Source organism: Rhea pennata, chromosome 4, assembly GCF_028389875.1.
Source record: "Rhea pennata isolate bPtePen1 chromosome 4, bPtePen1.pri, whole genome shotgun sequence".
NCBI classification, from domain to species: domain Eukaryota; kingdom Metazoa; phylum Chordata; class Aves; order Rheiformes; family Rheidae; genus Rhea; species Rhea pennata.
Genome location: NC_084666.1, coordinates 46,161,141 through 46,185,916, shown reverse-complemented (window position 1 = coordinate 46,185,916; position 24,776 = coordinate 46,161,141). Strand labels below are relative to the sequence as shown.

Below are 24,776 nucleotides of genomic sequence, written 5' to 3'. Positions count from 1 at the left end.
ACCCAATTCTCCAGCCTGTCCAGGTCTCTCTGAATGGCAGCACAGTCTTCTGAAACATGAGCCACTCCTCCTAGTTTGGTATCGTCAGCAAACTTGCTGAGGAGGCACTCTGTCCCTTCATTCAAGTCATTGATGAAGAAGTTGAACGAGAACCCAGTACTGAGTCCTAGGGGAGACTGCTAGCTACAGGCCTCCAACTAGACTCTGCACCACTGATGACAACCCTCTGAGCTCTGCCTTTCAGCCAGTTCTCAATCCACCTCACTCTCCACTCATCTAACCCACACTTCCTGAGCTTACCTAGGAGCATGTTATAGGAGACAGTGTCAAAAGCCTGTCTGAAGTCAAGGTAGTTTCCCATCTCCAAATGATCAAGATAAAAGTCCACTGGTGGAAAATACATGTAGTATGGATCCCTCCAGTATTTGGGCTCAGATACTCTGTCTATCCAGTAGCTGGCTTCTCGATCCTCTAATCCTCCCAGTTATTAGCACCTGGGCATGTGAGTCGTCCAGGCTGCAGCCCCAGTCCAGCTGCTGGTACTCGGCAGCTTTCATGCGCTCTCTTGGACGTGCACACAGACTCCGTAGATCCCATAAGAAACTAGCCTTATGCATTGTGCCAATCCAGTAGCTTGTCTCTATATTCTCCAGTCTCCCCAGTCGCCTCATGTAGAGACAAATACACTCACACTCAGATGGGTCTGGTGTGTACTGTACTGAGGAAAATAGCAAAGCATTGCCTGGAGCTGCAGCATTAGCCTTGTTTTCTTTCCATGCAGCCATTGCTGTTAGAGTAGACGTGTTTTTGTTGGTATGGTTTCATTCATTCAGTTCTACAGGAATTAGAGATAGTTTCAAACACTAAGGAATGTATCAACTCATTGTAGTTGATCATCTGTGAATGGACTAGCATTCTTTAAAGGTGTATGTATTTTTCTGTGTTCAGGAACACTATGATTAAAAGTGTGCGTAAAGCTTTCTGTAGTTCAACTGATTTGTATTTTGTTTGAATTTTAACAATTATACTTTTCTTAAGAATTACTACAAAGTGAATCTATTGTCTAATATTAATAAAATGTTTACAGTAAATACATACAAAATATTCATAGACTTGAGTTTTGTTTTCACTTTTACTAGAAAGAGAACCTGAAAGGAGCTGGTATCACTGATTTAGAGAGTGGCAAACAATTTCCAGAGAGCATTCACAGCATGAATGTGTATCTTGGGTGAGTTACATAAGCAAGTTGTTTTTATGGAGGGAGAGGGAAGAATAACATGTTGACTACATGATGTTTTGATTTGCAGGTAGAACAACCTAGTACTTAAAGGTTCTCCATTGCAAAATTAAAGCAACTAGAAAAAAATAGATCTATTCTCTTTGTTGCTTCTAAATAAACTTTTAATTTAGAACTTTGCAAGTTGTGACTCTTCAGGATTACATCTCCTGAAAACCTTCGGTTCACTAAGGTGAAAACCTTTAGTTCAGTCCCAAATCACTTTAATTTAATTATAACAGTCTCCCAAATCCCTTTGCATGTGCAGAGTATCCTGTCACTGCATGCTGCAGGGCTGTTCATTTTGGTATCCCTAGAGAAATACAGCTTGGGAGCGAAGGTACCATGACACATGGTGAATGCTGTAGGAGATTTCAGTATTTATGTTTTAAATTTTGTACTTTTGAAACTTAAGAGGCTGCCTTTTCGGAACAGATCGCTGTAAAACAAGGATTTTGTAATTGCTTATGCTCTTTCAATTTGTCTTTAGTGTTCCCTGTTCCTAGATTTTCTGTTTGCTAACTTTTGATTTGCAACATCTGTGGATCATAAGTAACTGTTGATGAGATCTAAGAAATAGTGATTAATATTTATAACCATGAGAAAGTGTTAACACCAATCTTAATGAGTCATAATTTATTCATGATTTCTTTTTTTTTTTTTTTTAAAAAAAAGTCCAACTCAAAGCAGAGAGGACAAAAGCAGGCTGTTTACCAGGATGATGCGTTTTAAAAATCTGCCTTTGCTCAGCATGTGCTATAACAGCAGAGAAAGAAGAGTCTTGCTCTTGATTTTCTAATATAAGTAACATTTCTTCCTGGGTCTTTTACTCTGCCATGAGTTGAAATGCAAAGCTATAACTAGTGCCTTAGATTAGCTGTGCCTCAAGTTATACTTTTCTTTGACCTCAGCAGTAGTGGAGGCTTATTTGTAAAGCAAAGGGAAATTCATAAATGATTGTAAAACAACTTGAAATCTTAGCATACTGGGTAAAATCTTAAGTTCTGTAGATTTACCTTGTTTTTTAATTGCTTAAATCAAGGGATGTTTACAGGGCAGTTTTTTTTTTTGGTTTGTTTGTCCTTTATTCAGAATGTAAATTCCACCTAAAAAATTTGCATTGAGATACTAATTCTGAAGTGTTCCTTCTATCCCTCATGATTTGGGTTGTTACAAATTCTGCAGATTGAATGGATGTGCATTTTCAGTATTAAGACCCAAATTGCTTTACTTACTGATATACTCCTTTTTAAAGGCAGTTATGCAGTTACCATGTCACTGTCCTGCATATTTGTATGCAGAAATCCTATCTGTGCTGCTTACCAGTGATTATTACTTCACAGTATGTTCTGGGATGTAATTCTTCAAGTATACTGTATATTTGCTTAGTTATCTAGTTAGTATCCTTTATTCTATGTAGTATTGGCTAAATATGTATTTATTTACATTATATGTTGTTTGCATCATTAAGATGACTTCTGTGTATTCTCACCTTTCTCTTAACGAGAGCAGGGCTGAGTCCATTTGTAGAAACTTTAGAAAAATCTTGAGTTTGTTCTGAAAAGCACCCAGATAATGTCATTTGTGTTTTAAAGCTGCCTGTTTCATGAATAATAGAAGGATTCAGGACAGAGCATGGGTTTAGAAGCCAAGAGTCATGCATTCTGGGCAGAGGTTTCTTACTAACCTTCTGTATAAACTTGAGCAGTTTACTTCAATGAATATTTTCAAGCATAGCTAATTCAGAGTAGCTAACTTTTACTAAAAAAAATCTGGAATATCTGTTGGCTAAGCTTCTTCAAAAATAATGGATGCACAATGCTCTTCTTTAGGTTGGTTGATGTTTTTAAAACATTTACTGTGTATACAAAATGACAGGTTGATTGTTAAAGTAAGTGATCAGGACCTTTAAGTGATTTTATCCTATCTCTTGTCAGGCAACTGATTTTTAAGCAACATTTTAAAAGTGAGAATGCACATTGTTTTGTTTTATCTTTAGAGCAAGACCGATAAGCAGAGCTCTCGACCTCGGAGCTGATATTGTTGTTACTGGTAGATGTGTTGACAGCGGGATTGTATTAGGACCCCTCATTCATTCAGTAAGTTCGTGTTAATTATCGTTGATGCTGAATGTATGGGAATGAATATTCGGTAATCATTGTCAGGTATTTCTGCTTTTTAGGAAAATGTAGACATTAAAAATAGTGAACTCTGTTTCTTTTTTTCTTGTTTACATGCAAGAAACTTTGCCAACTTTCACTGCTTCTAAATTTATAGCAGGGATATTTAAACGTATATATCATGAAATTTGAAATCACTTCAATGCAGTGCAGTGAATTTTGTCTTACCAGGATTTCACTTGTAACCTTTTCCACTTTCAAATTCATTGTGTAAGGTTAAAAAACATACATTTTTCTTTACCACAAGGTGGCATTTTCAGATCTCACTTTGTTTCAGGGGGAAAAAAGGCTTATAGGTAGTATCAAACACTGCCATTTTTGCATGGGTAAGCAGTTTTATTTAAAGAAGTTGAGTTTGTGTGACATTTTTTAAATTCTTCAAGTTTCAGGAAATAATGTAAGGCAGGATATGTGGTTTTCTGCAGTGTTTTTAGTAGCACGTACATGTGTGCATGACCACACACTGTGGAACATTCGAGATTTCTTTTGGTACACATTTAAAAATATACTGGGCTATGTGCTAATGTCTAGTTACAAATGTCCTTTCTAAAATTTCATACTCATTTCACTTCATGCATATAAAACATTGTCTCATCTCTAGTTAAACTTTTGCTTTAATAATCAGCCATTATTGCCAAAATAATTGTCAGCATATATTATTTACTCTAGAGCGGCCTTATATATTATTTATGTTTTGTAGAGGTTTCTGTTAAATTCTAAGCAAGCAACAAGGAATATATTGTTTGCATTATATTGAACTTGATAAAAACAACCTGTAGTCAAACAGAAAATACTGTGCTAGCTTTCAAGAAAGACTGGTAGTTGTCCAGGAACTGATAAGTTTCAAAAGCTGGAAAATCTGTACTGTGTTTATGTGACACATTATATTTGCTAGATACTTAAACCTGTAGTACGTGCAAGTGTTGAAGATTTGAAAGTTGTACTTCTAAAGTTTTTTGAAAAGGATGAGACTTTGAGAATTTATTTTAGTTTGGGTATATTAATAAGAGGAAAACTGAAACATGTCAGAACTTTTTTACTCTCTTACTGTGTAGCATCTCTAACCGCCTGCAGTTCCTATCAAGTAGTTAGATTATTCTTTAGATTTCTGCAGTTACTTTAAAAATATGTACAGTGTGTTGTGACTCAGGGCAGTGAACATGCTGTACACTGTTTCCTCTGTTGTATAAAATGTTACATATAATGTATTTGTATTTTTCTTCTAGTTTGGCTGGAATAGGGACGAATTTGACTTACTAGCTGCAGGAAGGTAAATGATATCAGAATAAATGGGTAAAATTGGATTTGATATCAAATTATGTCAGAATAAAAGAACTTTAACATGCAAAATCCCTAATGCTCATATTATTCAATTCATTTGTTTGAATGTTACAATTTGGTTTACTTAGTAATCTCTTGTTGGAACTGAAATCATAAAAGCTTCACTTTGGAATCACTTAACAAAATGAGGGAAAAAGTGAATGATTTTTGTTGAACAGCATAATTTTTTCTTCTTGTCCATTTTGTGTCAAAAGACGTGAAGTCTTACAGTCTAGACCAGTGGTTCCCAGCTTTTCCTATTTGGGCATCACTGTTGATAGTTGAGATGGCAGCAGCTCTTGTCCTCAGACATGTGCAGAAGGAAAGATTCAGTCATTGGTCAGCATCCATTTATAGTTTTGCAGAAGCTGAGTGTGAGTATCCCCATTTGCAAAACTAGCTGTAAAACCCAGGGTTAAGAATCGTATGCAGAAGTACAGAGTAAAAATCTGCTTTATCTAATTTAGTTTTCTGCTTCGTCTTTACTGTATTGAAGTCCATAAAAGTGAATGATTACTTAGATGTTCTAAGTGCACCAAGTAGTAGTATTTTGGACCTTATATTGCTTGAGAATAAATGTGGAAAGAAATTCTGGCTCCACTGTTTTGGAGATGTAGTGAGTAAGTATTTGGTTACTCTCCCACAATTCTTTCAAGTAGTCAGTATTTATAGAATATCACAGTCAAATTGTGGTTTCAAATCAATTATTGTTTGAAAATCATAATACATTCAGTTCAAGGATGTCCTTTGCCTTTAAATGAGACCTTTTAACTCTTGATTAAAAGTGAGTTTTGCATATTTAGTTACTAGCAATGCAGACCAATCAGAATACTGAATTTTGATAAAGACATATGTCAGATTCAGATTTTCACTACTGTTAGAAAGTTCATTTGTTTCTTCATGTAAAAGTCTAGTTCTTTTAAGCCTTCTTATGTTAGACTTTCAAAATCCCTGGTTATATAAAGTTTATAAACGTTATTACTGTTATTTTACTATTATGTTATACAGTTACTACTGGATGCTTATGGAAAATTTTAGGGTGTTCTGTTATTTAGCTTTCTTTTCATTGTACTATAACACTTACAGGCTGGACTTGTGAAACTTTGTTTTACAAAATGCTTAGTTATTTGAATGTTTGCCATTTACTCAGCCTTGCAGGTCATCTCATTGAATGTGGTGCTCAATGTACAGGTGGAATATTCACTGATTGGCATGCAGTACCAGACTGGTAGGTAACCATGATAACAGCATGCATATTTGTAGTGAACCAAAGATAAGATTTCCTGCTGTTTCTGTGTTGTGAAATCTGTTTTCATGTATTTTTGGAGGGAGAGGAGCAGTATTTGCCTTTTCAGATTTTTCTGTCTTAGAGTTGCCTTGCTGCAATATTTATTCTACCTCTTCCATGTTTCCTTTCTGATTAACTGGGGACTTTGGTAACTTAAAAAGTAGCTGCTTTGAAGCAATAATCTGCCCTTTGATATATTTTTTTCTTTTATATTGTCTTTTTTGGTGTTTTCTTTTGTACCATCTGCTTTTTAGAAAGATTTATTATCATTATTGATATATCACTGTATGTGATGGAAGAGACAATATGAATGTTTTATGTGCTGTTTTGTCAGTCCTCGAATAGATCAGAGGTGTCTGCTCTTTAGTTATCAATCTCACATAACTTTTACTCTGGCAGGAATGACTGTATGCCACAGTCCTCTCCTGACTGTATGACCTGGTCTCCATAAATGCAGTAAACTGTCTGTCTATCCATGTGCACTACTGTCCTTTCAAAGTTGCATTTAGCTCGTATATTCAGACCTACCGAATTAGACCTCTACATAGGTAGGTCTCTTTCCACCTGCTGAAAAGGCCACAAGGAAGGTCTAATTTTGCCTGCTTTTGACCAGCTTAATTTTGAATAGGTTAAAAGCAGTCAAGCAACATTTTTTATACAGGATGAATGATTCTAGTTGTGGTTTATTCACATTTTTCATGGGATAAGAGGGAGGAATTGTGATCTTTGCCTTGTCATAAGAAAGGCAGTGCTTCCATTATGTGACTGAATAAAGTGCTGAAGGACAGTAGGAAGGATTTCGGAGAGAAGAGTGATCTTCATCTGGCCATATTCCTGCCCTCAAGCTGACTCTAGGAAGAAGGCCACTGGGAGCAGCATGTAAGCCAGGTGCAGTGAACTAGCAGGACACCCGTCCCTTGTAATCTGAAAACGCTTTCTCCTGGGTTTCCTTAAGGCTGCCAAGCTTCCACCCATCCTGCCTTATAGTGACTGTTTCTAATTCAGAGCTTAATCCTGAAATGAGTATTAGCTTTTGAGTCACTGAACACCATTGATTCACAGGTGAAGGCACATACTACCTCAAAGGAAAGAGGGTCAGACACTTCTCTTCGCATATTAGAAGGCCATTACCCTGAACAAACTATGCTCATTCTTTTCTTCATTGTCATGGTCAATAGGAATGACAAATGTCAAACGACAAGGTTTATAGTAATCAGACATTTTGTTCAGTTCAGAAGTTTGTAAGTAAACTTACCCTTGAGTCTGTATCTGTTGATATTTTTTTATGCTGTATTATGAAACTTCCTAAAACCTCTTGTAATCCTGACTCCAACAGACCTTTGGTTTATGAAAGAATTAGGAACTCTTCCCCTCCTTTTTTTATATATATTAATAAACTGGGTGGTTATTTATTTTTAAAGATTTTTTTTTGTAAGAAATGGCAGTGTAGTTTTTTTTAAAAAAAAAGATAATAAAAGAGGAAGGAGGTTTGACTGTATTAAGCTATGAGCTACTGGAATAAGAATAGGAGTAATTTTACATGCACAAATATATATTCATTATACATGCATAGCTAATAGGCATATATGTATGTAAATCAGAGAGCTGTGTCTAAAATTACTGTACTCTTGTATTGTGGAACTGACTGGTAGTAACTTGAAGTGCTACTAACGAATATAAAAGATCAGCATTAAATACTGCTCTATTACCTTATCCCCATCTTTCTTCTGCGTGCGCACATATGAACCATGCCTGATTTTATAAGAGTAATTTATTTACCTTCAAATTAAGTCTGCTGAAGCATTATCTTAGTGCTTTAAAATTGGTAAATGTTTTTGTAACCCTAGGTAGTCTCAGGCATTTAATTGATCAAATTCTTGAGACACAAACATAATATTCTGCTCATATGATACATTAATGTTATTCAAAACAAAAATAAATAACTTGTGAGCTTTATTTAGAGAGACAGAGTAGAAGATTTGACTAAAGCAGACTTACAGTCTGGTGCATTTCTTGGGATACAGTGAAAAACTGATTTGTTAGAGCTTTTTATCTTCTTTTTTATTTTTATTTTCCCAAGAAATAGTTGTTTACTATAAATAGGTCCTAGTAATCTAAGGGGAAGTATTATGAAAGTTTTTAGGCAGCAGATTTTTCATTTGCTAGCTTTATTAACAGTAGTCTGTTGACTCTTAAGCAAAAGAAAGAAATACCACTTCTCTGTATTTGAACATTTGGAATTGGTTATTAATGTATGCAGATTCATGTAATCTTACAATGGTTATTTATATTCTCAGTAATGATCAAAACATGCAGTATTTCCTGTCACCAATATTGCTTATATTGCCAGTAGATCAATATAGTTCTCAAAGAAAATACTTGACTGTAGTCTGTTAGTGATTTTTGCTTAGTTTGGAGAGAGCTACGTTTTTATCACTCTTGAAAGTAAGCCTATATAATTTAAATCTCAGTAGATCATAGTATCTGTGGTATGCAGAATTAAATCCAAACACGCCCAGCAGAGTCAGTAAATGCGGGAGGAAGAAGCCTATCTTGTCATTAAAGTTCTTCTTGTATATGTATTTCTAATAATCGTGAATGTATTAGTGCAGCCAAAGTGCTTGTCATTCAGCTCCACAAACATATACTGGGCTTTTACCGCTGGACTTTAAAAATACCTTTTTTGTTTGTTTGTTTGTGCTGCTACCTCTGGCGACCAAACACTAGAGGGCAATCTCATGTTTGCTCTGTCTAATGCGTGCTCCCACGCTCACTTTATTATGGGATGTGAATTGGTTATGGTGAGACTCAGGTTATTGCACTGTCTGTGCCTTTTTTTTTCTCCCTGAGACTGAAAATAGGTAGTCCAGTTTGCTGTTCTGTCCTTTGCCATTGAACATGGTAGAAGTGTACTGCTAAGCAGGCTTGATGAGCATGGGTTTTTCTAACTTGTAGACCAAAATAAAGCAAGAAATCATAGATTGTTTTAGACCTACAAGCCTTATCTGTTTATTGTTTAAGCATAAACAAAAATCCGTAAGTTATGGATAAGTCTATACTATTGTGTTTCTCTAAGTACTGAGGTACTTGATGGGACATACTATGTTCATCCAATGCATTATTTTGAACTTCCGTGAAGTGTTTGATGCAGACCACTTCTGGAAACTGGATGCAGCTGCAAAAGGGTGTTTTAGTTAAGTCTGAGGAATGTTCGTGTGGGTATATTGTGGTGATTGAATGGTTACCTAAGCTACTCTTCCTTTTTCTTCATTGTGCCAGCAAAGTAGGCTTTAATATAAAATGAGTAAAGTATATCTTCAGACTTACGGCTCTCCAAATTGTTTTTGCTGTTAGAAGCTCAAGTTAATTGATTGCAGTTCGATGTCTTAATGCGTTGAGACTTCTCTAATTGTACTGGATCATATTGCTGGATGTGTTGCTAATGTGCTTCAGTGTACTTGGAGGCAGGAATCTTGAAGCTATGAAATTTTTACCAATTCTTATGAAAACAGGAAGACAAGTAGAAGGGATGGGCATTATTTACTTCTCTAGTGAGAGAAAGGCTCATGAAGTCATCCCTTGTGTGAATTCTCTGATATGTAGTAGAGAAAATGCAATACACCATTAATTCACAATTTACGGAAAACTAGTAAGAATTTTATTTCAAAGTCATTTTAAGAAAATAATGTTATCAAAAGACACTCATTCCTTTTCTGTTATTTATTCAGTAATATATTCTAGCAGATGGATAAAAGGTACGAGTAATATTTTTACTGATTTACTTGATTGATCACCACTCCCTATATAATATCTAGGCACAGCAGTCAGTAGTCAGTCATCACGCACCGAATCAAAATGTGCTGTGATGCCAAAAGTATATTGATAATGTGCAGTTCTGAATTTCATTCTTGTTTAACCCTGGATATTGCTATCTCTTATTATTTAGTGCCAGTGGGTGACTAGTACATTATTTTGTTCTGTTTTGAAATGCAGGAGAGAATAAACTAAAGCTGATCAGTAGTAATCATTTTGAGGAGATGATAAACAGTGACATTTTGCCCTAAGCCAAGAGTGTACAGTGGTTGAGACTGCATAATCATCTGGCCTGGGATGACCAAAAGGGTAAGTCAATAGTTGTAGTCTCTAAGGGCTGGATTCAGATTGCTTGATTTGAGGCTTGAACAGAATCCAGCCTGCAAATCCCAATCAGCAATGTGGAATGCCTTTTCTCTGTGGCACCATCTGTTTCCAGGCAGCTGGAATCACTAGACGTCCTGTCTGGTTGGTCTGAAAATTCTGTAGGCGTTTAGAGTTTATGTATTATGCCTACTCTGAAAGGCCCTAGTCAGACGAGGCAGATAATGAGATAGCTAAATTCTGCCTAAATCTGAATTGCAGCTGAGCGTAAGAACATGACGAGTACCTGTATGTCAAGAGATACCTTACCCATAACTGTGTGTTGACGTCTCCTGAGACATCACAGCAGTTTTGAATTGGTTAAAAAAACATAGCTAGATTGCTTTCTGCTTTTGCCTAATAGCATTGTGGCTAAAATACTTGTCCAGAGAGTTGAGAAACTTGGCTCTGAGATCTATTCAGGCTGCTTTCATTAAGTCACATCCCAGGAAACTGTATTAGCTATAAAGCTAAAAGTTCATCCCATAGCCTGCTTGGGCCATGGTACATGCGTTTTTCAGGGGAGGGAAGTGTCTTGCAGCATCTTTCCCTATAAGTATATGTGCTACACTGTCTTCTCGTATGTTGCCAATAATCAGTTCAGTTTGCCATTAAGTGGCTGGAACAGGATACTTCAGGGTTTTGGTACTTAGAGAAAATGTGGGAAGAAAGATCCATTTTTATCTCAGAAGCTGCCTTTTTCCCCTGAGCCTATTGGGACCCAATATTGATCATAATGATTATTACTTTTGTAATATAAATGGTGTAAAATGTGCAACATAGCAGGAGAGAAGGATATCTTTACAGTTGTCCAAAGATAAAATAGTACATTGTCTAAGAACAGATCAAGAATAGTTTTCTTAAACAATTCAAGGTACAGATTATGGACATGTCTCAGGTGATAACATTTCTCAGAGCGAAAACTGCAGAGAAACCAGCATTTTACACAGAAAAAAAATGATCATTAGATCAATTAGTAAATGTTTTTCAGGGTGGAGAATTAACATGAGTTTCAATTTCAGAGACGTAGTTCATACTAGAGTATAACAGTAACTGCAGGTATGAGAACTTTGATACTCCTATGCTGCAGTTAGTAAGGGCCTGCTTTCACTGTTAACTCCTCAGTGAACCCTGATTTGGAAGGGAGGGGAGCTGAGAAGTTTTGCTGAGGATTAATCTTAGCCTGGATTTATTCAGGTTACTCTGGTTAATCAACCCATATAACTTAATTATTAAATACCAAACAGATACTTTGGATAAAGCAGTAGTAGTTACCATCTCCTTTCACAAACCTGATTTACAGTATTTCAACTCCATGTTAACAGCTCAAAATACTTCTAATAGTACTTTCATATTTTCATTTCTAATATTGTCTTTTATTAATTACATAGTCATATAATTTAATTGGCATCAATCTTACTTTTTTCCTCTTTTGTTGGTTTTTACTCGATATTCCCCCATTCTGTTAGGGGATTTTATCATTAAACTTATGCAATTCTTTTATTATTAAAGTATGCCCTTTGGCTACCGTGACTGCAGTTGACCATTGGCGAAGTGCAAGTTCACAATTTTGTGGTTTAATTCCCTTGCTGTGTTATACAAGATTATAACTGGGCCGTGGGTTATGTCGATTACATTGGCACATTACAGAGTAGATTACATGTGATCTGTAATTGTTCAGTAAAACCTGCTACTAATCAGAGACAGAACTATTTCTTTCAGCGGAAGTGCTGATCAAAGTGAGGATGTAATTGTAGTACTTGTTGTTATGCACTAGAATACCTTATCCAGGTAGTTAATTGCTGCTGGTGAGGTCTAACTGCAGATTTAAGGAGCTGTCTTCTGACTGAATCACCGCAAAACAGCAACAACAAAGAATATTCCTCATGATTTCTTGTTTGTTGCATCTCATGCCTTAGGGGTAACTTAGCCCAGTTTGATACCAAGTTGAAGTTTAATTTTAAGTAATGTCTTATGGCAATATACAGAGTACATTTTTTTATATTCAAGAAGACACATTTTAATATAAGTTAGTAGTGGTATCTGTTATGAAGTAGTATAGGATATTTTCCCAAAGAGATCCTGTTACAATATTGATAGAGTCTAGGGACTTCTTGCTCAGTTCATTTCCATTAATTTAGCATTTGTATGATATAAATGTCTAGGTTAATGCCTATACATGACTGACACAAGTGCTGGAAGTACTCCTGGCTTTTTGTTGTGTTATGAGACTTGACTCACCAGTCAGTCAGAACAGAGATTGTTGCTGATCTGTTTTGAGTCAGGATGTCATACTGATACTTCATGTGATATGGATATATATGGATAAGATAAATTAACTTTTAGATACTGTTATTTAGAATGAAAGTAATCTTAATGGCAAATCCATGTATTTGATTAAAAGAGTGCTTCATGGTTTGTTTTATGGAACAACAGCTACTCTCACTCTGACTGTCCAGTCCATGTCAGTTGGATTGCACCAGAAGAACACTCCAGAAGACTCAAACTAGAAGTGGGAGCTCTGCAGTTTCTTTATTTGGTGGATTTTTTTTTGAAGAGATTTCATAGTTTAAAAACAAAACAAAAAACTTTATTGTAAAATCCTAATGGTTTTTCATTTTCATGTAGTTTTTTCTTTAAATGATTAAGTTTATGATTTGGGCTTTTTGAAGAGAATATAAATGAGAAGAAGCTCAAAGGGTGACACAGTGGAACTAGCACTGAGCAGGGAAGAAAAGAGGGCTGAGTCCATACCTGTATTGAAGCTGAACAGAAACTCCCTTCACCAGGAACAGCCTGAGATTTGGTGTCCTGAAGAAAGGAAGCTTTCAGAGCTGACATGACCACATGACAGCAGAGCACATCTTCTGCACTTATTGAGCAGTCAGGAAAGTTTCTCTGGTGATGTTGGATATTGAGAAGGAAACTTCCCTTGTACTTATCTTGGAGGAAGACAGAAAGTCTTCCTCAGTGCCCTCACTTCTTCAACAGTCATTGAGAATAATGATTTGAGAGATGACCAAAGAGCAAGTCGCTATGATTACATTGTCCTTTTCCTTAGCCGTTTGGGTCTTGACCTTCAGATTGGTTTAAACGTAGCTAAAATTTCTCAGACACCAAACACTTATGCAGTATAGTGTCATCCTTGACCAAAATTCTCAATGGCTTCTTCTGTTACCCGGAAAGCTAAGAAGGAAGTATTTTAATCTGTTTTTTTTTTTTGTTTCTTGCTGTGGAGCAGGAGTATAGATCCTGTCTTAGGCTGTAGAAAAAATATTCCAGGAGAGGATGTGGTATAGATTCTTAATTTTCTGTTTAGTCCGAACAGATAAATTAAATTCTCTATCTCTCTCTCCCCCTCTCATCTCTTAGACATTCTGCTGAGATGCAGAAACCAGTATTTGATACAGAAAGGAAGAGATAAGAAAATTCAGAGGTTTAGTTTCTCTGTCTCAGTTCAGACCTTTGAATTTTCATCCTAGCTTCCTGTATCTGCCAGCCTTTCCTAGGAAGATTGCAACTTTCATTTTTATCGTCTTGCTTTCTTAGTAGACTGTCTTCTCTCCTTCGTATTATTTTCTTCTAAGCTTTGGGTCAACGCTTTGCTGCAAGAAATAAGAACTGAATAACATTTTTATATAGCAAATAATGTCTCAGCTTTAGAAGCTATTTTCAAAGAAATGTTGTTCCCATCTGGTCTTCTCTCCACTACTGTGGTGATGTGAAAAATTCCACCTGAAAGATCCCTTGGAGGGCTCTAAGATGCCAGGAAAATCAGAACTATACTTTCCTTTCACATATCAAATGACTTGAATGTTAGTGTTATTTATATTGATATTGCTTGTCTGTTTTCTTCCATGGTTGGCCTAGTTTTAGTGACCTTAGCCTTTGCCAGATTTCAAACATTATAGGGATGCTGTTCTATCTTTGCCTCAGTGTATTGTTGTCTTGTTTTCATGTTTTGTTTTTTCAGTGGTCCAAATCTTTTGAGAGTGGACTTTAGATAAATTAATATGTTATCCTTTTCAAAATTCTCTTCTATTTTTAGGGGGAGTGGAGGGTGTTTTTTTTTTGGGGGGGGCAAGCTCTAGTGAACTCAGTGGTTCAGAGTAGGAAGTTGAGTATCTGCAGTTTACCTCTTCTTTCAAAAACAAAGATCATTGGGGATTAGGTGCGCAAATGTGTCTCTTAAGAGGTGCATGCATCCATGATTTAATTTAAGGTGGATTGCAGCAAGGATACTTGTTCTCCCTACTGACTTGCATTGAGGCTGCACTACCTAGATTGTGCTGAATAGTCTGTCTTGATAGAAGTGATTTTTAGTTTTGGGCAAGTGATTCAAATAAGCTGTGTTCAGCCTACTAGTAAGGCACCCAATGGTACTGCGTGGAGAAAAGACAGCCGGTAGGGTTAAAGCTCACAAGCATGCCACTAAGAGGTTGACAGCTCCTTGATTCTAGCCTTGTTCAATCACTGATCTTGCTATGTAATGCTAGGTGAATCACATTACTTCTTGTATCTGTCTCCTCATCTGTAAAAGTGCAATAATTGCATATGTTAGTTTATTAATTTACAGTGATATTTGAAGCTGAGAACTGAGAATTATTTGGGGGAGGGGATTGCGTTCTTTTCTGTCACATTTTAAAATGATGAATGTTACATACTTTTTACCAGCATCTTTTCTCCCTCCTGTTCCCCACAAAAAGTCTAGAATCATCTAGAATCAACAGCTTCTTAAAAATCCAGTTCTTCATATTCACAGATTCCCCCCCCCCAAAAAAATCTGTTTTGTGTTTCAAACACCAGGCTAATGAAGCATGAGCTTCCGTGATTCATGGTGGGCTTTTCTAGGTGTTCCCAGCTACCACAGTTTCCAAGTTTTGTATACAATCAGTGTTAAAGTTGCTGATCTCTAGTAACAGAGCTTGTTTCTTAATCCTTTTTTTTTAAATAATGGAGTTATGTTTGAAGCTTCCCAATGTTAAGGAATCTGTTCAAACTCCCATGAACTTTTACAAATGTCAGTTATAAGAGGTCACTGGTTTCTTTACTTACTTCCTTTAAAACTTTGTGGATTATGTTATCCAAACTATGTTCATCTAACCTTTGCTAATAACCAGTTCGGTTGTATGTTCAGCACATTGTTCTTACTAGCACCCAAAGATAATTAATGTCAGGGATGAACTGATCTTAAGTAATGTACAAAGGACCTGAAGGTCATGGACTTTAATGGGAATGGTGATCTGCAGCACCTTTCATTATCGAGTCCTTTTTAGAACAGTTTAGATTTTGTGAGGGACTGTATCTGCTTAGTTCTCCATTTTCTATCAGCTGTTCTTTTTATGCCCCTGGGAAATTTTATTTGGACAAATCTCCGACTTCTTGTGAAACAGAAGTGAGCCAGGCGGCTTCTATAAGAGAATATTAAAACTTCACTTTAATTTTCAGATGCTTTTTTTTTTTTTTTTTTTTAATCTTTACATTTGCCGAAATAAATTCTCTGGAAGTGAAAGAAGAGCCTTTTAACCTGGAAAGCAGCTATTCAGATCTTTTCTACATAATGCTGAAAATTATATCCTACTACTGTATTGAGGGCAGTATACCTTTTACTATGAGCTATTTATGGCTTTCTGTATTTTAATCTTGTGAAAATATGGGGAGGGAGAATATTTCTATTTATGCACAGACTGTTTTTATTGTTTGACTTTCTTACAAATGCATATTCTAGGAGATATTTACCAGTCTGTCATCTTCATTCTTTGTCTGCTGCTATAGCCAAACTAAGTAGTGTCATCCTAGTCAAACTTTTTTCTCAACCTTTTCTCTGTCCAGAACTAGCAATCATACTTTTCATTTCAATTTGCCTCCTCAGTTATGGTTCTTTTTAATTCTTTCTGTCTCTCTTGCTTTTACAATTTCTGTTAGTGTCCTAATTTGTGGTTTGTCCTCCATTCCTTTCCCCTCTCCCATTCCTTTTCTGTTGATGTTTGATGTTGTGTCTGCACTCCTTTGCCAGGCAATAAAATGCATCTTCTCATTATCTTGGTTAACAGTTTATTCAGTGCTTTTTCTTGTGTAGGTTTCTACAGAAGCAATCAGATATGTTCGTCCTTAATGACCTGTTGTATTTAGTCAGTCATTACAGTGAAATGCTGATATGTCATTAAACATTTTTCTTTTCCCACTGTCTTTGTATTAATAAGTTTTTGTTTTTATGTTTTTAATATTCCAGGCATAACATAGGCTTTCCTATTGTAGAATGCTCCTCTGAAGGAGACCTAATTATTTCTAAACCACCCGACACAGGAGGGCTAATCTCTTTTGGCACTGTGGCCGAACAATTGGTGTATGAAGTGGGCAACCCTCAGCATTATCTCTTACCAGATGTCACATGTGACTTTTCTGAAGTTTCCATCACTGAAATTCCAGGTTAGTCCTATAACTTGTTAAGAGAATGTCAGTGAACTGAGTTATCAAACTAAAGCAGTAACTTTAGTTTCTTTTTTTTTTCCTCTGTCTATTCCTTGTTAAATCCTTTCTTCAGAGCACGATAATGTGATTTATTTTTTTCAAGGAATTTTGTTGGAAATTTTGGAAACATTGGAAACTTTAATTGTAATCTTATTTGTTTGTTGACTAATGTTAATCTTTGGTCATTTTTCCTTTTGATTTTGATCTTTTTTAATCATTGCTATTTCAAGGCATGACTTCTACCTAGTAAGTCTTTGAACTGTGTGAGCAACATTGAGACAGCTCTACTATGAGATTTCAATATCTTTTGTAACTGTGGCTCAGCTTCTTTAATATAGAAGGTTTATTTATTTATTTATTTATTTATTTATTTATTTATATTTGGTAGATGTTCTCTTACGTGGCCCTTGAAATATTAGTAACAATTGACAGCTATACCTTTCAAAGCATTACTTAATAATGACTTTTTCCTAGATGTTTAATGGATCGTCTTAACTGGAAGGAGCTTACTTAGGTACAGTTTATCCACCGGAGAACCTCTGTTAGGAAAAGGTCTATTTGTCATCATCAAAACTGAAAAGCCATATTGACAGACTAAGAATGGATATAAAAATCATTCTGGATTTAGTCTTTAAGTCTGTTTTTTTTTCTCTTGCTTGCTTTCAGGATTTGTAGGTTGGTTCATTTGTTTAAAAAAAAAACTTGATAAAATGTTTAGTTACAGTAATATGAGATTTATTTTTATTGCACCTGTATTATATAGGATTTTTATTTTAATGGCACTTACCCTTGACAATGTGCTGAGTGACCTTATAAAACCTAGAGCAACTGAAATCTCAAATTAAAAACTTACTGTGATATTATTCTAAAATGCATAACCTCAGAAGTATTTTGCTTCAGTAATGAAAGGAGCATGAAATTGTACATTGAAACTTCTGCTCATGCAACATAATCAAATGACAGTGCAATAAGGCCAGCTTATTACTCTTAGCCAATAGTCCTTAAAAAAAAAAAAAGAAAGAAATTGGGGAGGGGGGCAGGGAGAGGCAGGGAGGAAAGAGAAGCCTAACCTTCCTATGAACTTTTAGCTTGCAAATGACCGATATGACATGTTTGAACTTAAAATGAACTTTCACATGAACTTTTAGTTAGTCCTCTTAGAAATATAACAGATGGAAAATGAGCAGATTTCTTAAATATTTTTAGTTTGAAGTGCTTTGACACGTACTCCAGTTAGATCAGGGCAAGCTATATGTTTTTGCTGTGTACATTGCTGGTTTTATTGTCCTATTGGATTAGTTGCAATGCTGGAACTGAGAGGTACTTCTGTTTTCTTTTTGTCAGTGAATGCCATGCATTTTGTTTTGTGAGGTTTTGTTAGTGTTTCTCCATCACCTGGCTTGTAAAAGTCTTCCAGATCTTTACTCTGACTGCAGGGATACTGTTCTGTATTGACAGAATCAATTAACCTTACTTATGTCAACCTGTGGAGATGGTGATAATGTTATTTTTGAATGACAGTTTCTGCCAGTCCCACTCAATTGTTCAGATATGTGCTGAAGGAATTTTCTGTATTTTGATCTCTTCAGAATATTTATGTACATCTTGAAATTGTTTTCTGAATACTTTGAAGCATACATTATCTATGGGTGAGCCACAGTATAATTCAGCTTATATTTGATAGACACATACATGAGGTGCTGATCCTGCAGGGCTAGTTTTCAAGGGACTGTGCCTATTGATTTTTTTCATCAGCGCAGGCTCAAAGCTGATGACATGGGAGAATTTTCTCCAGTTTCTTACTGTCATTAACATAATACACAGAGCACAGTATTTGCCCTGGAACATATGTTCAAGCTGTTTAGTTTTCTAGTTGCTAACAGAAGCAAAGTTAAATTACCTTTTCACTGACCAGGCTACCAGCAAATAAGTTCTCACTGGTTTTTCTCCTGTTTTGTTTGTGCCAAGTGAAGGACTTAGTCTGCTCCAGCCAGCTACAGTAAATTGAATACTGTGTGTGTCTGCAATAACTGGCTGTTAAATGGAAGATAATTATTGGGTCCAAAGTCCTAAGGTTATGTTCTGTGTTAAGTATTTTAAGTACATGAATAAACATTTCAAGCATTATATTAAAATGCTTGTTGAAGTCATAAATTTAGTCACCAGTTTGCTGTGTTCCTAAAGCATGGAGGACTGTATAGTAAAGCAGTGACAGTACAACTATCAATGATTTGTTTTTTGTATATTTAAGTGAATGTCTTTGAGGGTATATTGAAGAAGTACTGATTTTTAACCATTTCAGGTATTGAAGGTGGGGCAGTGAAAGTTCATGGAGCAAAAGGATCACCGCCTTCAAAATTTTATAAGGTATAATTTCTTTCCACAGAGTGTAAGCTATTTTTGACTTTAAAAACCTGGCATTTTTGGAGCAAACGCTAAGTATTTTCTGTCAAAAACTGCTACCACGTTAAAATCTTGATGTTTCTTCCACCAAGAGTAACAGAAAGAAAAAAGAACCCACTCCATTCTTGTTCATTTATATAACAGGTTAATCCAGAAATCTTCAGAGAAGGCTGAGATGATTCTTTTACAATTTCCCCCCCAAAAATAATAGTAATAATAAAAATAAAAATCTGTTATTCCATATTATACAGCATTTGATCATTTTTACGCTGGCATGCCAGTCTTCTTGTATTTCATTGTGAAGTATATCTGCCAGCTGGCTTTCAAAAGTTAAGTCCTGAGCAACTATATATGTCAAGATAGCAATTAAGTATGAGACAGATAGTCTTTTGTACAGTCTCTTGAAATATTCTACTGAAAGAAACTTCTGGTAAAAGTGCAAAGTTTTATTTGATGTTATTCGCCTGGTGGTCTCAATTCCCTGAACTAATATAAATGCAGTACAATTCTAGTGAGGTACTGGATCATTTTCCTGTTCAAACTGAAGGCAAAACTGACTTTTACAGAAGCAAGGTTAAGGCCAGAAATTGACTGTTCAGTGTAGCCATATCAAAGGTGTGTTAACCTAAATACTGGGTAGAGCAAGAGTATCAAATATAGTAATATCACAGTATTAGATCAAGAATTCTCTTTACAAGTTTTCTTTCTCTGACTGATCTGTTTCTGGATGGTCTATATCTGCTATTAAAAATATTTTTTTCAAATCTGAAATTAAGCTTTAGTTGTGTTTGAATTAGAAAAGAATATATAAATTATAAGCACACTTCTAAAATATGTTTAATTTTAAAAATCAAATTTAAACCACTGATTTTATCATTGACAGAGAAGTCAGTTTAACAGTAATTCCCACAAATGACAGTGAATAGTACACATTTTTACATAACATTGAAATTCTTTAATCAAAATGATCGCTATACTAATTCTTCTTCTTTCTTCTATATTAAATAGTGAAATTTTGATATTGGCGAATATAGAAGGCAGTGCATGTGTGAAGAAATACTTACTCTTCCTTGATCTGAGTGTACAATTCAGAGGAAAATATACTTTGCTTCTGCTCAGCAACCTCCAGCAACTTCTGTCTTCAGCAGTTATTGTTCTTGACCTTATACTTACATACTCTTGTACCTCTAAAAGAAATAATGAAGATATCTGATGTTAATAGGAGATCAAGTGAACCCTTTCAAGTAGAAATAGTTATATTTGGTTGTTTATATTTGTAATTGTCCAGATTGAGATCAGTTAACGATCCATGAAATGGGATAAACTAAAAAGAATAGAATGAGATTTTATGTTTTTTATTTGTCAGTGTAATACTTTCTTTTACATAGCAGTAAAACAGTAAGAAATTTTTCTGTATATGTCTTAGGAAGTCATATGAAATGTATATGTTCCAGATTTTTTTAATATATCTTATGTTTAATATTTGAAACAGTATAAGGATGTTCTAATGTACGTAAATTAGACTTCCTGTGACATAGTTCCATTTTTTTGAAACTTTTTATTTAATTGGCTGTCAGTGACAAATGGATGGATTTTGGCAAAGCACTTCTGTTTGAGAAATCATTTTTAGGACATGAACTCAATATGGTCAACTTGGCTTAAAAGTGACTGAATGGGCATTATAAGAAGCTAGAAATACTTCAAGGGTGTGTTTATATTCTTCAGTAGTTTTACAGTAAGCATAGAGGAAAAAAATATAGTTGCTACATCAAAGTTAAAATGAAGTTAGTAGAAACAATAGTAAGAGAGAGGGAGATACAAGGGAAAATAATGAGCATTAACTTAAGTGTAAAATAGCTTTCCAGAAGAAAAAGCTTCAACCCCATTAGGTGGGACATTTAAAAGTAGATTGGATAAAATGCTTGCAAACTTAACTGTAGGAAGCACACTTCTGGTTGTAGAAAGTTATGCTGCATATCTTAGCAGATCTTTCCATCTGTTTTTCCTGTTAGATAACAAATCTTATCTTGACCATATTTACCATACTTAATTTAGATACACCTATAAAAGCCCCTCTGCCGTTTATGGCCACACATTATGGTCATTACTTTTATTGTACTAGAGTTCTGTTAAACAGCTGCAACACTGGAAGTATAGTGAAATGCTTATTACTTAAACATTTGCAACATATGCTGTGTTATTTTTAAAATACACACACACACACACACACACACACACACACAATCATGTTTTCTCCCCCCAGCATTTACTTTAACGCTCTAGGAAAACTTACTTCTAATTTATTTCTTTGTGATTTATTTCTTGGTGATTATCACAAAGAAATGCAACATCATCATGTGTCCTGTGTTCCAAAATAGATATGCACAAGAGGATTTTTTTTAAGATTGCAGTGAGAAGCAATTCTGAGTTTTAAAGTTTTGCAGATTTGAAAATTCCTCCAATACAATTTTATATTTTAAATAATGGAATAATTTCTTGGTGCAATGATGATGACTTTTTGTCACTTCTGATTAGTGTATGCATGAATATTGTCAAAGAGATTTATAGTACATCAGTACTGAATCTCATGTAATTATATGCTCCCTTTATTGTTAGGTAAGTGCCACTTACCTTGATGGTTTCAGAGCTACTGCTGTCTGCCCAGTGGGAGGGCCAAAGGCTGTACAAAAAGGAAAACATACTGCGGAAAGTATTCTAAAAAGGTTAGTATTTGAGATTTGGAAGAGTTTTTTTTTTGGTTTTGGTTTTAGAGTCAAGATGAAATAGAATAGTGAACTGTACGTATGATGACAATCATATCTTACTAGAAGGAATCGTAGAAGATCCTTATCTTCCAATTGGAAGGACGTTTCAAGACGTTGACCTGTTTAGGAAACCTGCCTTCAGGCTGTAACTACGTTTGAAATACGTTTGGAAAGAGGAGAAAGAGGTTTCAAATGTTACTGAAAATAGCTAGATAGCAGACAGGGACCAAATTAATGAGGGAAAAGCCACAAGTCAGACTAACATTTATTAGATGTCAGTGAGAAATTCAAATGAAACCAAGTTTTATTGATTCCCACAACTTTTTTCTATTAAGAATTTTAGTGCTGTGAAATATTAGCAGTTTACCCAGATCATGTTTTAAATATTTGAAGTTTGAACTGCAGCCTTGTCAAATGTCACAAATTGTTTTGTCTGCCTGAGCAATATCTACTTGGAAGGCAGCCTAATAAACCTTTAGTCACGTTTTCACGTCAGTGTATATTGGGGAGGAGGGATTCATTTTAAAAATATAATTCCATCTCCTCATAGAAGTCTGTGAACATTTAATCCACAGAATTGGTTAGGGACCCCTAGAGATCATCTCGTCCAACCTCATTGCTCAAGCCAGGGTCAGGTCACCTAGAGCATGTTAAACAGGGTTGCATCCAGGCGGGTAAAAAGCACCCAGTAGCACCAGTCTTTCTAGCAACTTCCTGTGGAAACCTGAAAACTTGCCATGAAAACCTGAAAACCTTTTTTTGCTTTTCTTTTTTTTTAATGCCAGGCGAGTATTCTGGAAAAGAATGATACATTTCCTTTTCTTAAACTTTATTTTTATTTGCTCTTGGCCACTATTTCAGATTGGAGTACATGAAATGTTTGAGCCACTGGTGCTGCTGCTATTACTACTGGAAAATTGACTCAACCTGTTTACTGTGCCATCCTGAGTAATCCTCAGAAGAGGGCTGAGGAGTGATAGCCAAAGGCTGGATAACTGGCCTGATGAGTTGCATCTAGCCCATGAGTCATGCCTCAAGCAGCTCTTGCTAGTTCTACGCATTAAAAATGACAATGTAGACTATTGCCCTATAGTCAGAGAGCAACTTAGTGTGGGGAATTGTTTATTGAACGTGTCCAAAAGATCTATGTATCTGAACCCAGGTACAGAATAAGAGTTAAGGTATTTATGATCACTATCAGAAAATGCTCTTTCAGTAACTACATCTTTTTAGGAAGCACTAACTTCAGTCTTTCCACCCACTTCTATTCTAAGAGAATGTCATGAGGACAGTTACAGTTTTTCAGGTATCATCTTCTAGTGCTTTATAAGCTAAATTCCTCCTGGTAGTCTAATGGCAAGAAGCATAGATTTCAGAGCACAGATTGAAGTTGCTTCAGTTGTACCTGACAGTTGTACAACTTAATTTAACAGGCAGCCTAAGGCATAAAGCAGCTAAACCAGCTTGTAATATGACTACTACTTTCACTTCATTCTTGTGCGCATCCTCTCCTTCATTCAGTAATTCATTGCAAATGCAGGAAAGATTTGGCAGAGCGTGTGTGAAGAAGTCAGTTTCGGGTAGTCTTCAGTGTCTCTATTACATTACAAAGGCTCATGAATGAGCTAAAAATTACCCATAGAATGTATTTTGAATTCTGATGTCTCTAGCTAACTATTTTTAGGTAAATAATTCACAATAATTAGTTACAAGTACAGTTTGCAAATTTAAGTGCCTTAAAATGGGTATTTGTCTTTCTGTGGTCCTCAAAATAAAAATAGCCACATCTTATGGTACACTTTCGTCTCTATACAACAATTAGAAAGATGCATTTTATATTTAAGTCTAATTTACTTTTCCACTTCTGAGGTACCACATTTAATACTGACAATATATTATGGCATAGTAACAGTGTCTTCAAAATAATCCACTTATCCAGAATATTTTTCTGATTCTAACATAATTTTAATATTTCAACCACTGATATCTTTTAAACAGCTGGAAGGATGCCAGACAAAGGGTTGCTGGAAAACCAGTACAGGTGCTTAATGGCTTTGAAGTTTGACTGTTTTAAAAAACTGCAGTGGTAATTCTCAGCTTGCTCCGTGTTTGAGCATTGTGCTATATTTTAAGTGTTGTTGCAAATCCTCCATTTAATCTAAATTTAATATTTGACAAAAACCAGTATTTATTAATTGCTGGCTCTCTGGAAGCTGACTTGGATGGAAAAAATGAGAAAATGGCAATGTGTGTTTTTATGCTGTCTAAAAAGAAGGTCCATCCTGCTTATTAATCATAATAGGACAGACCTGGTATTATAGACAAAATGTGCTTTTTGTGGAGTTATTCTTAGAAAAGGAGTTTGATGACTTTCACAGTACCAGACAAGAAATACATAGATAACGAAGAAAAGTTCTGTTTAAAATTTTCATTTTATTTTTTGGCATTTGAGTCATATATTCATTACTCCAAAAAAAAGTACCTTTAAAGTTTGAATAAAAGTTCCTTCTTAAGTTAGATTTTTTTTCTTTCTTGGTGCCTGTGATGTAGTGATACAATTTCATATACTTATTAGTTGTTAAGTAATGTTTTACAGGAGAAACAAAGACAGGGACTGAATTTCAAAAATGAAAACCAGGCAGACTCTATATAGTAGAATTATATTTCAAACTGTCTTTGTCTTAAAGGTAAAAGTAGAAGGTGTGGAATCCATATATTTGCCTATTGTTTTTCAAATAATTTGAATAAGGAAAAGCTTCAAAATGAAACACAGGGATAAATTCAGATATAATTTCTTGACAGTATCACTTGATTTGTACTATTCAGATGATAGTGAAGAGTCTTCATATTCCAGTCTACATCACAGAGCTAACTGCTGTGGACCAGAGAAGCCTATT

The 24,776-nt window shown here is 35.4% G+C and overlaps 1 protein-coding gene across 1 annotated transcript in view; it reads left to right on the top strand.

The window, feature by feature from the left end:
- Window positions 1–24,776, top strand: part of LOC134140076 (uncharacterized) — a 67,877-nt gene that overhangs the window by 4,609 nt on the left and 38,492 nt on the right. The window contains exons 5-11 of the mRNA XM_062574938.1: window positions 1,140–1,228; window positions 3,276–3,375; window positions 4,683–4,726; window positions 5,927–6,004; window positions 16,473–16,669; window positions 19,014–19,078; window positions 21,731–21,837. Of these exons, the coding sequence (XP_062430922.1) occupies window positions 1,140–1,228; window positions 3,276–3,375; window positions 4,683–4,726; window positions 5,927–6,004; window positions 16,473–16,669; window positions 19,014–19,078; window positions 21,731–21,837 (680 nt within the window). The remainder of the gene's footprint in view (window positions 1–1,139; window positions 1,229–3,275; window positions 3,376–4,682; window positions 4,727–5,926; window positions 6,005–16,472; window positions 16,670–19,013; window positions 19,079–21,730; window positions 21,838–24,776) is intronic.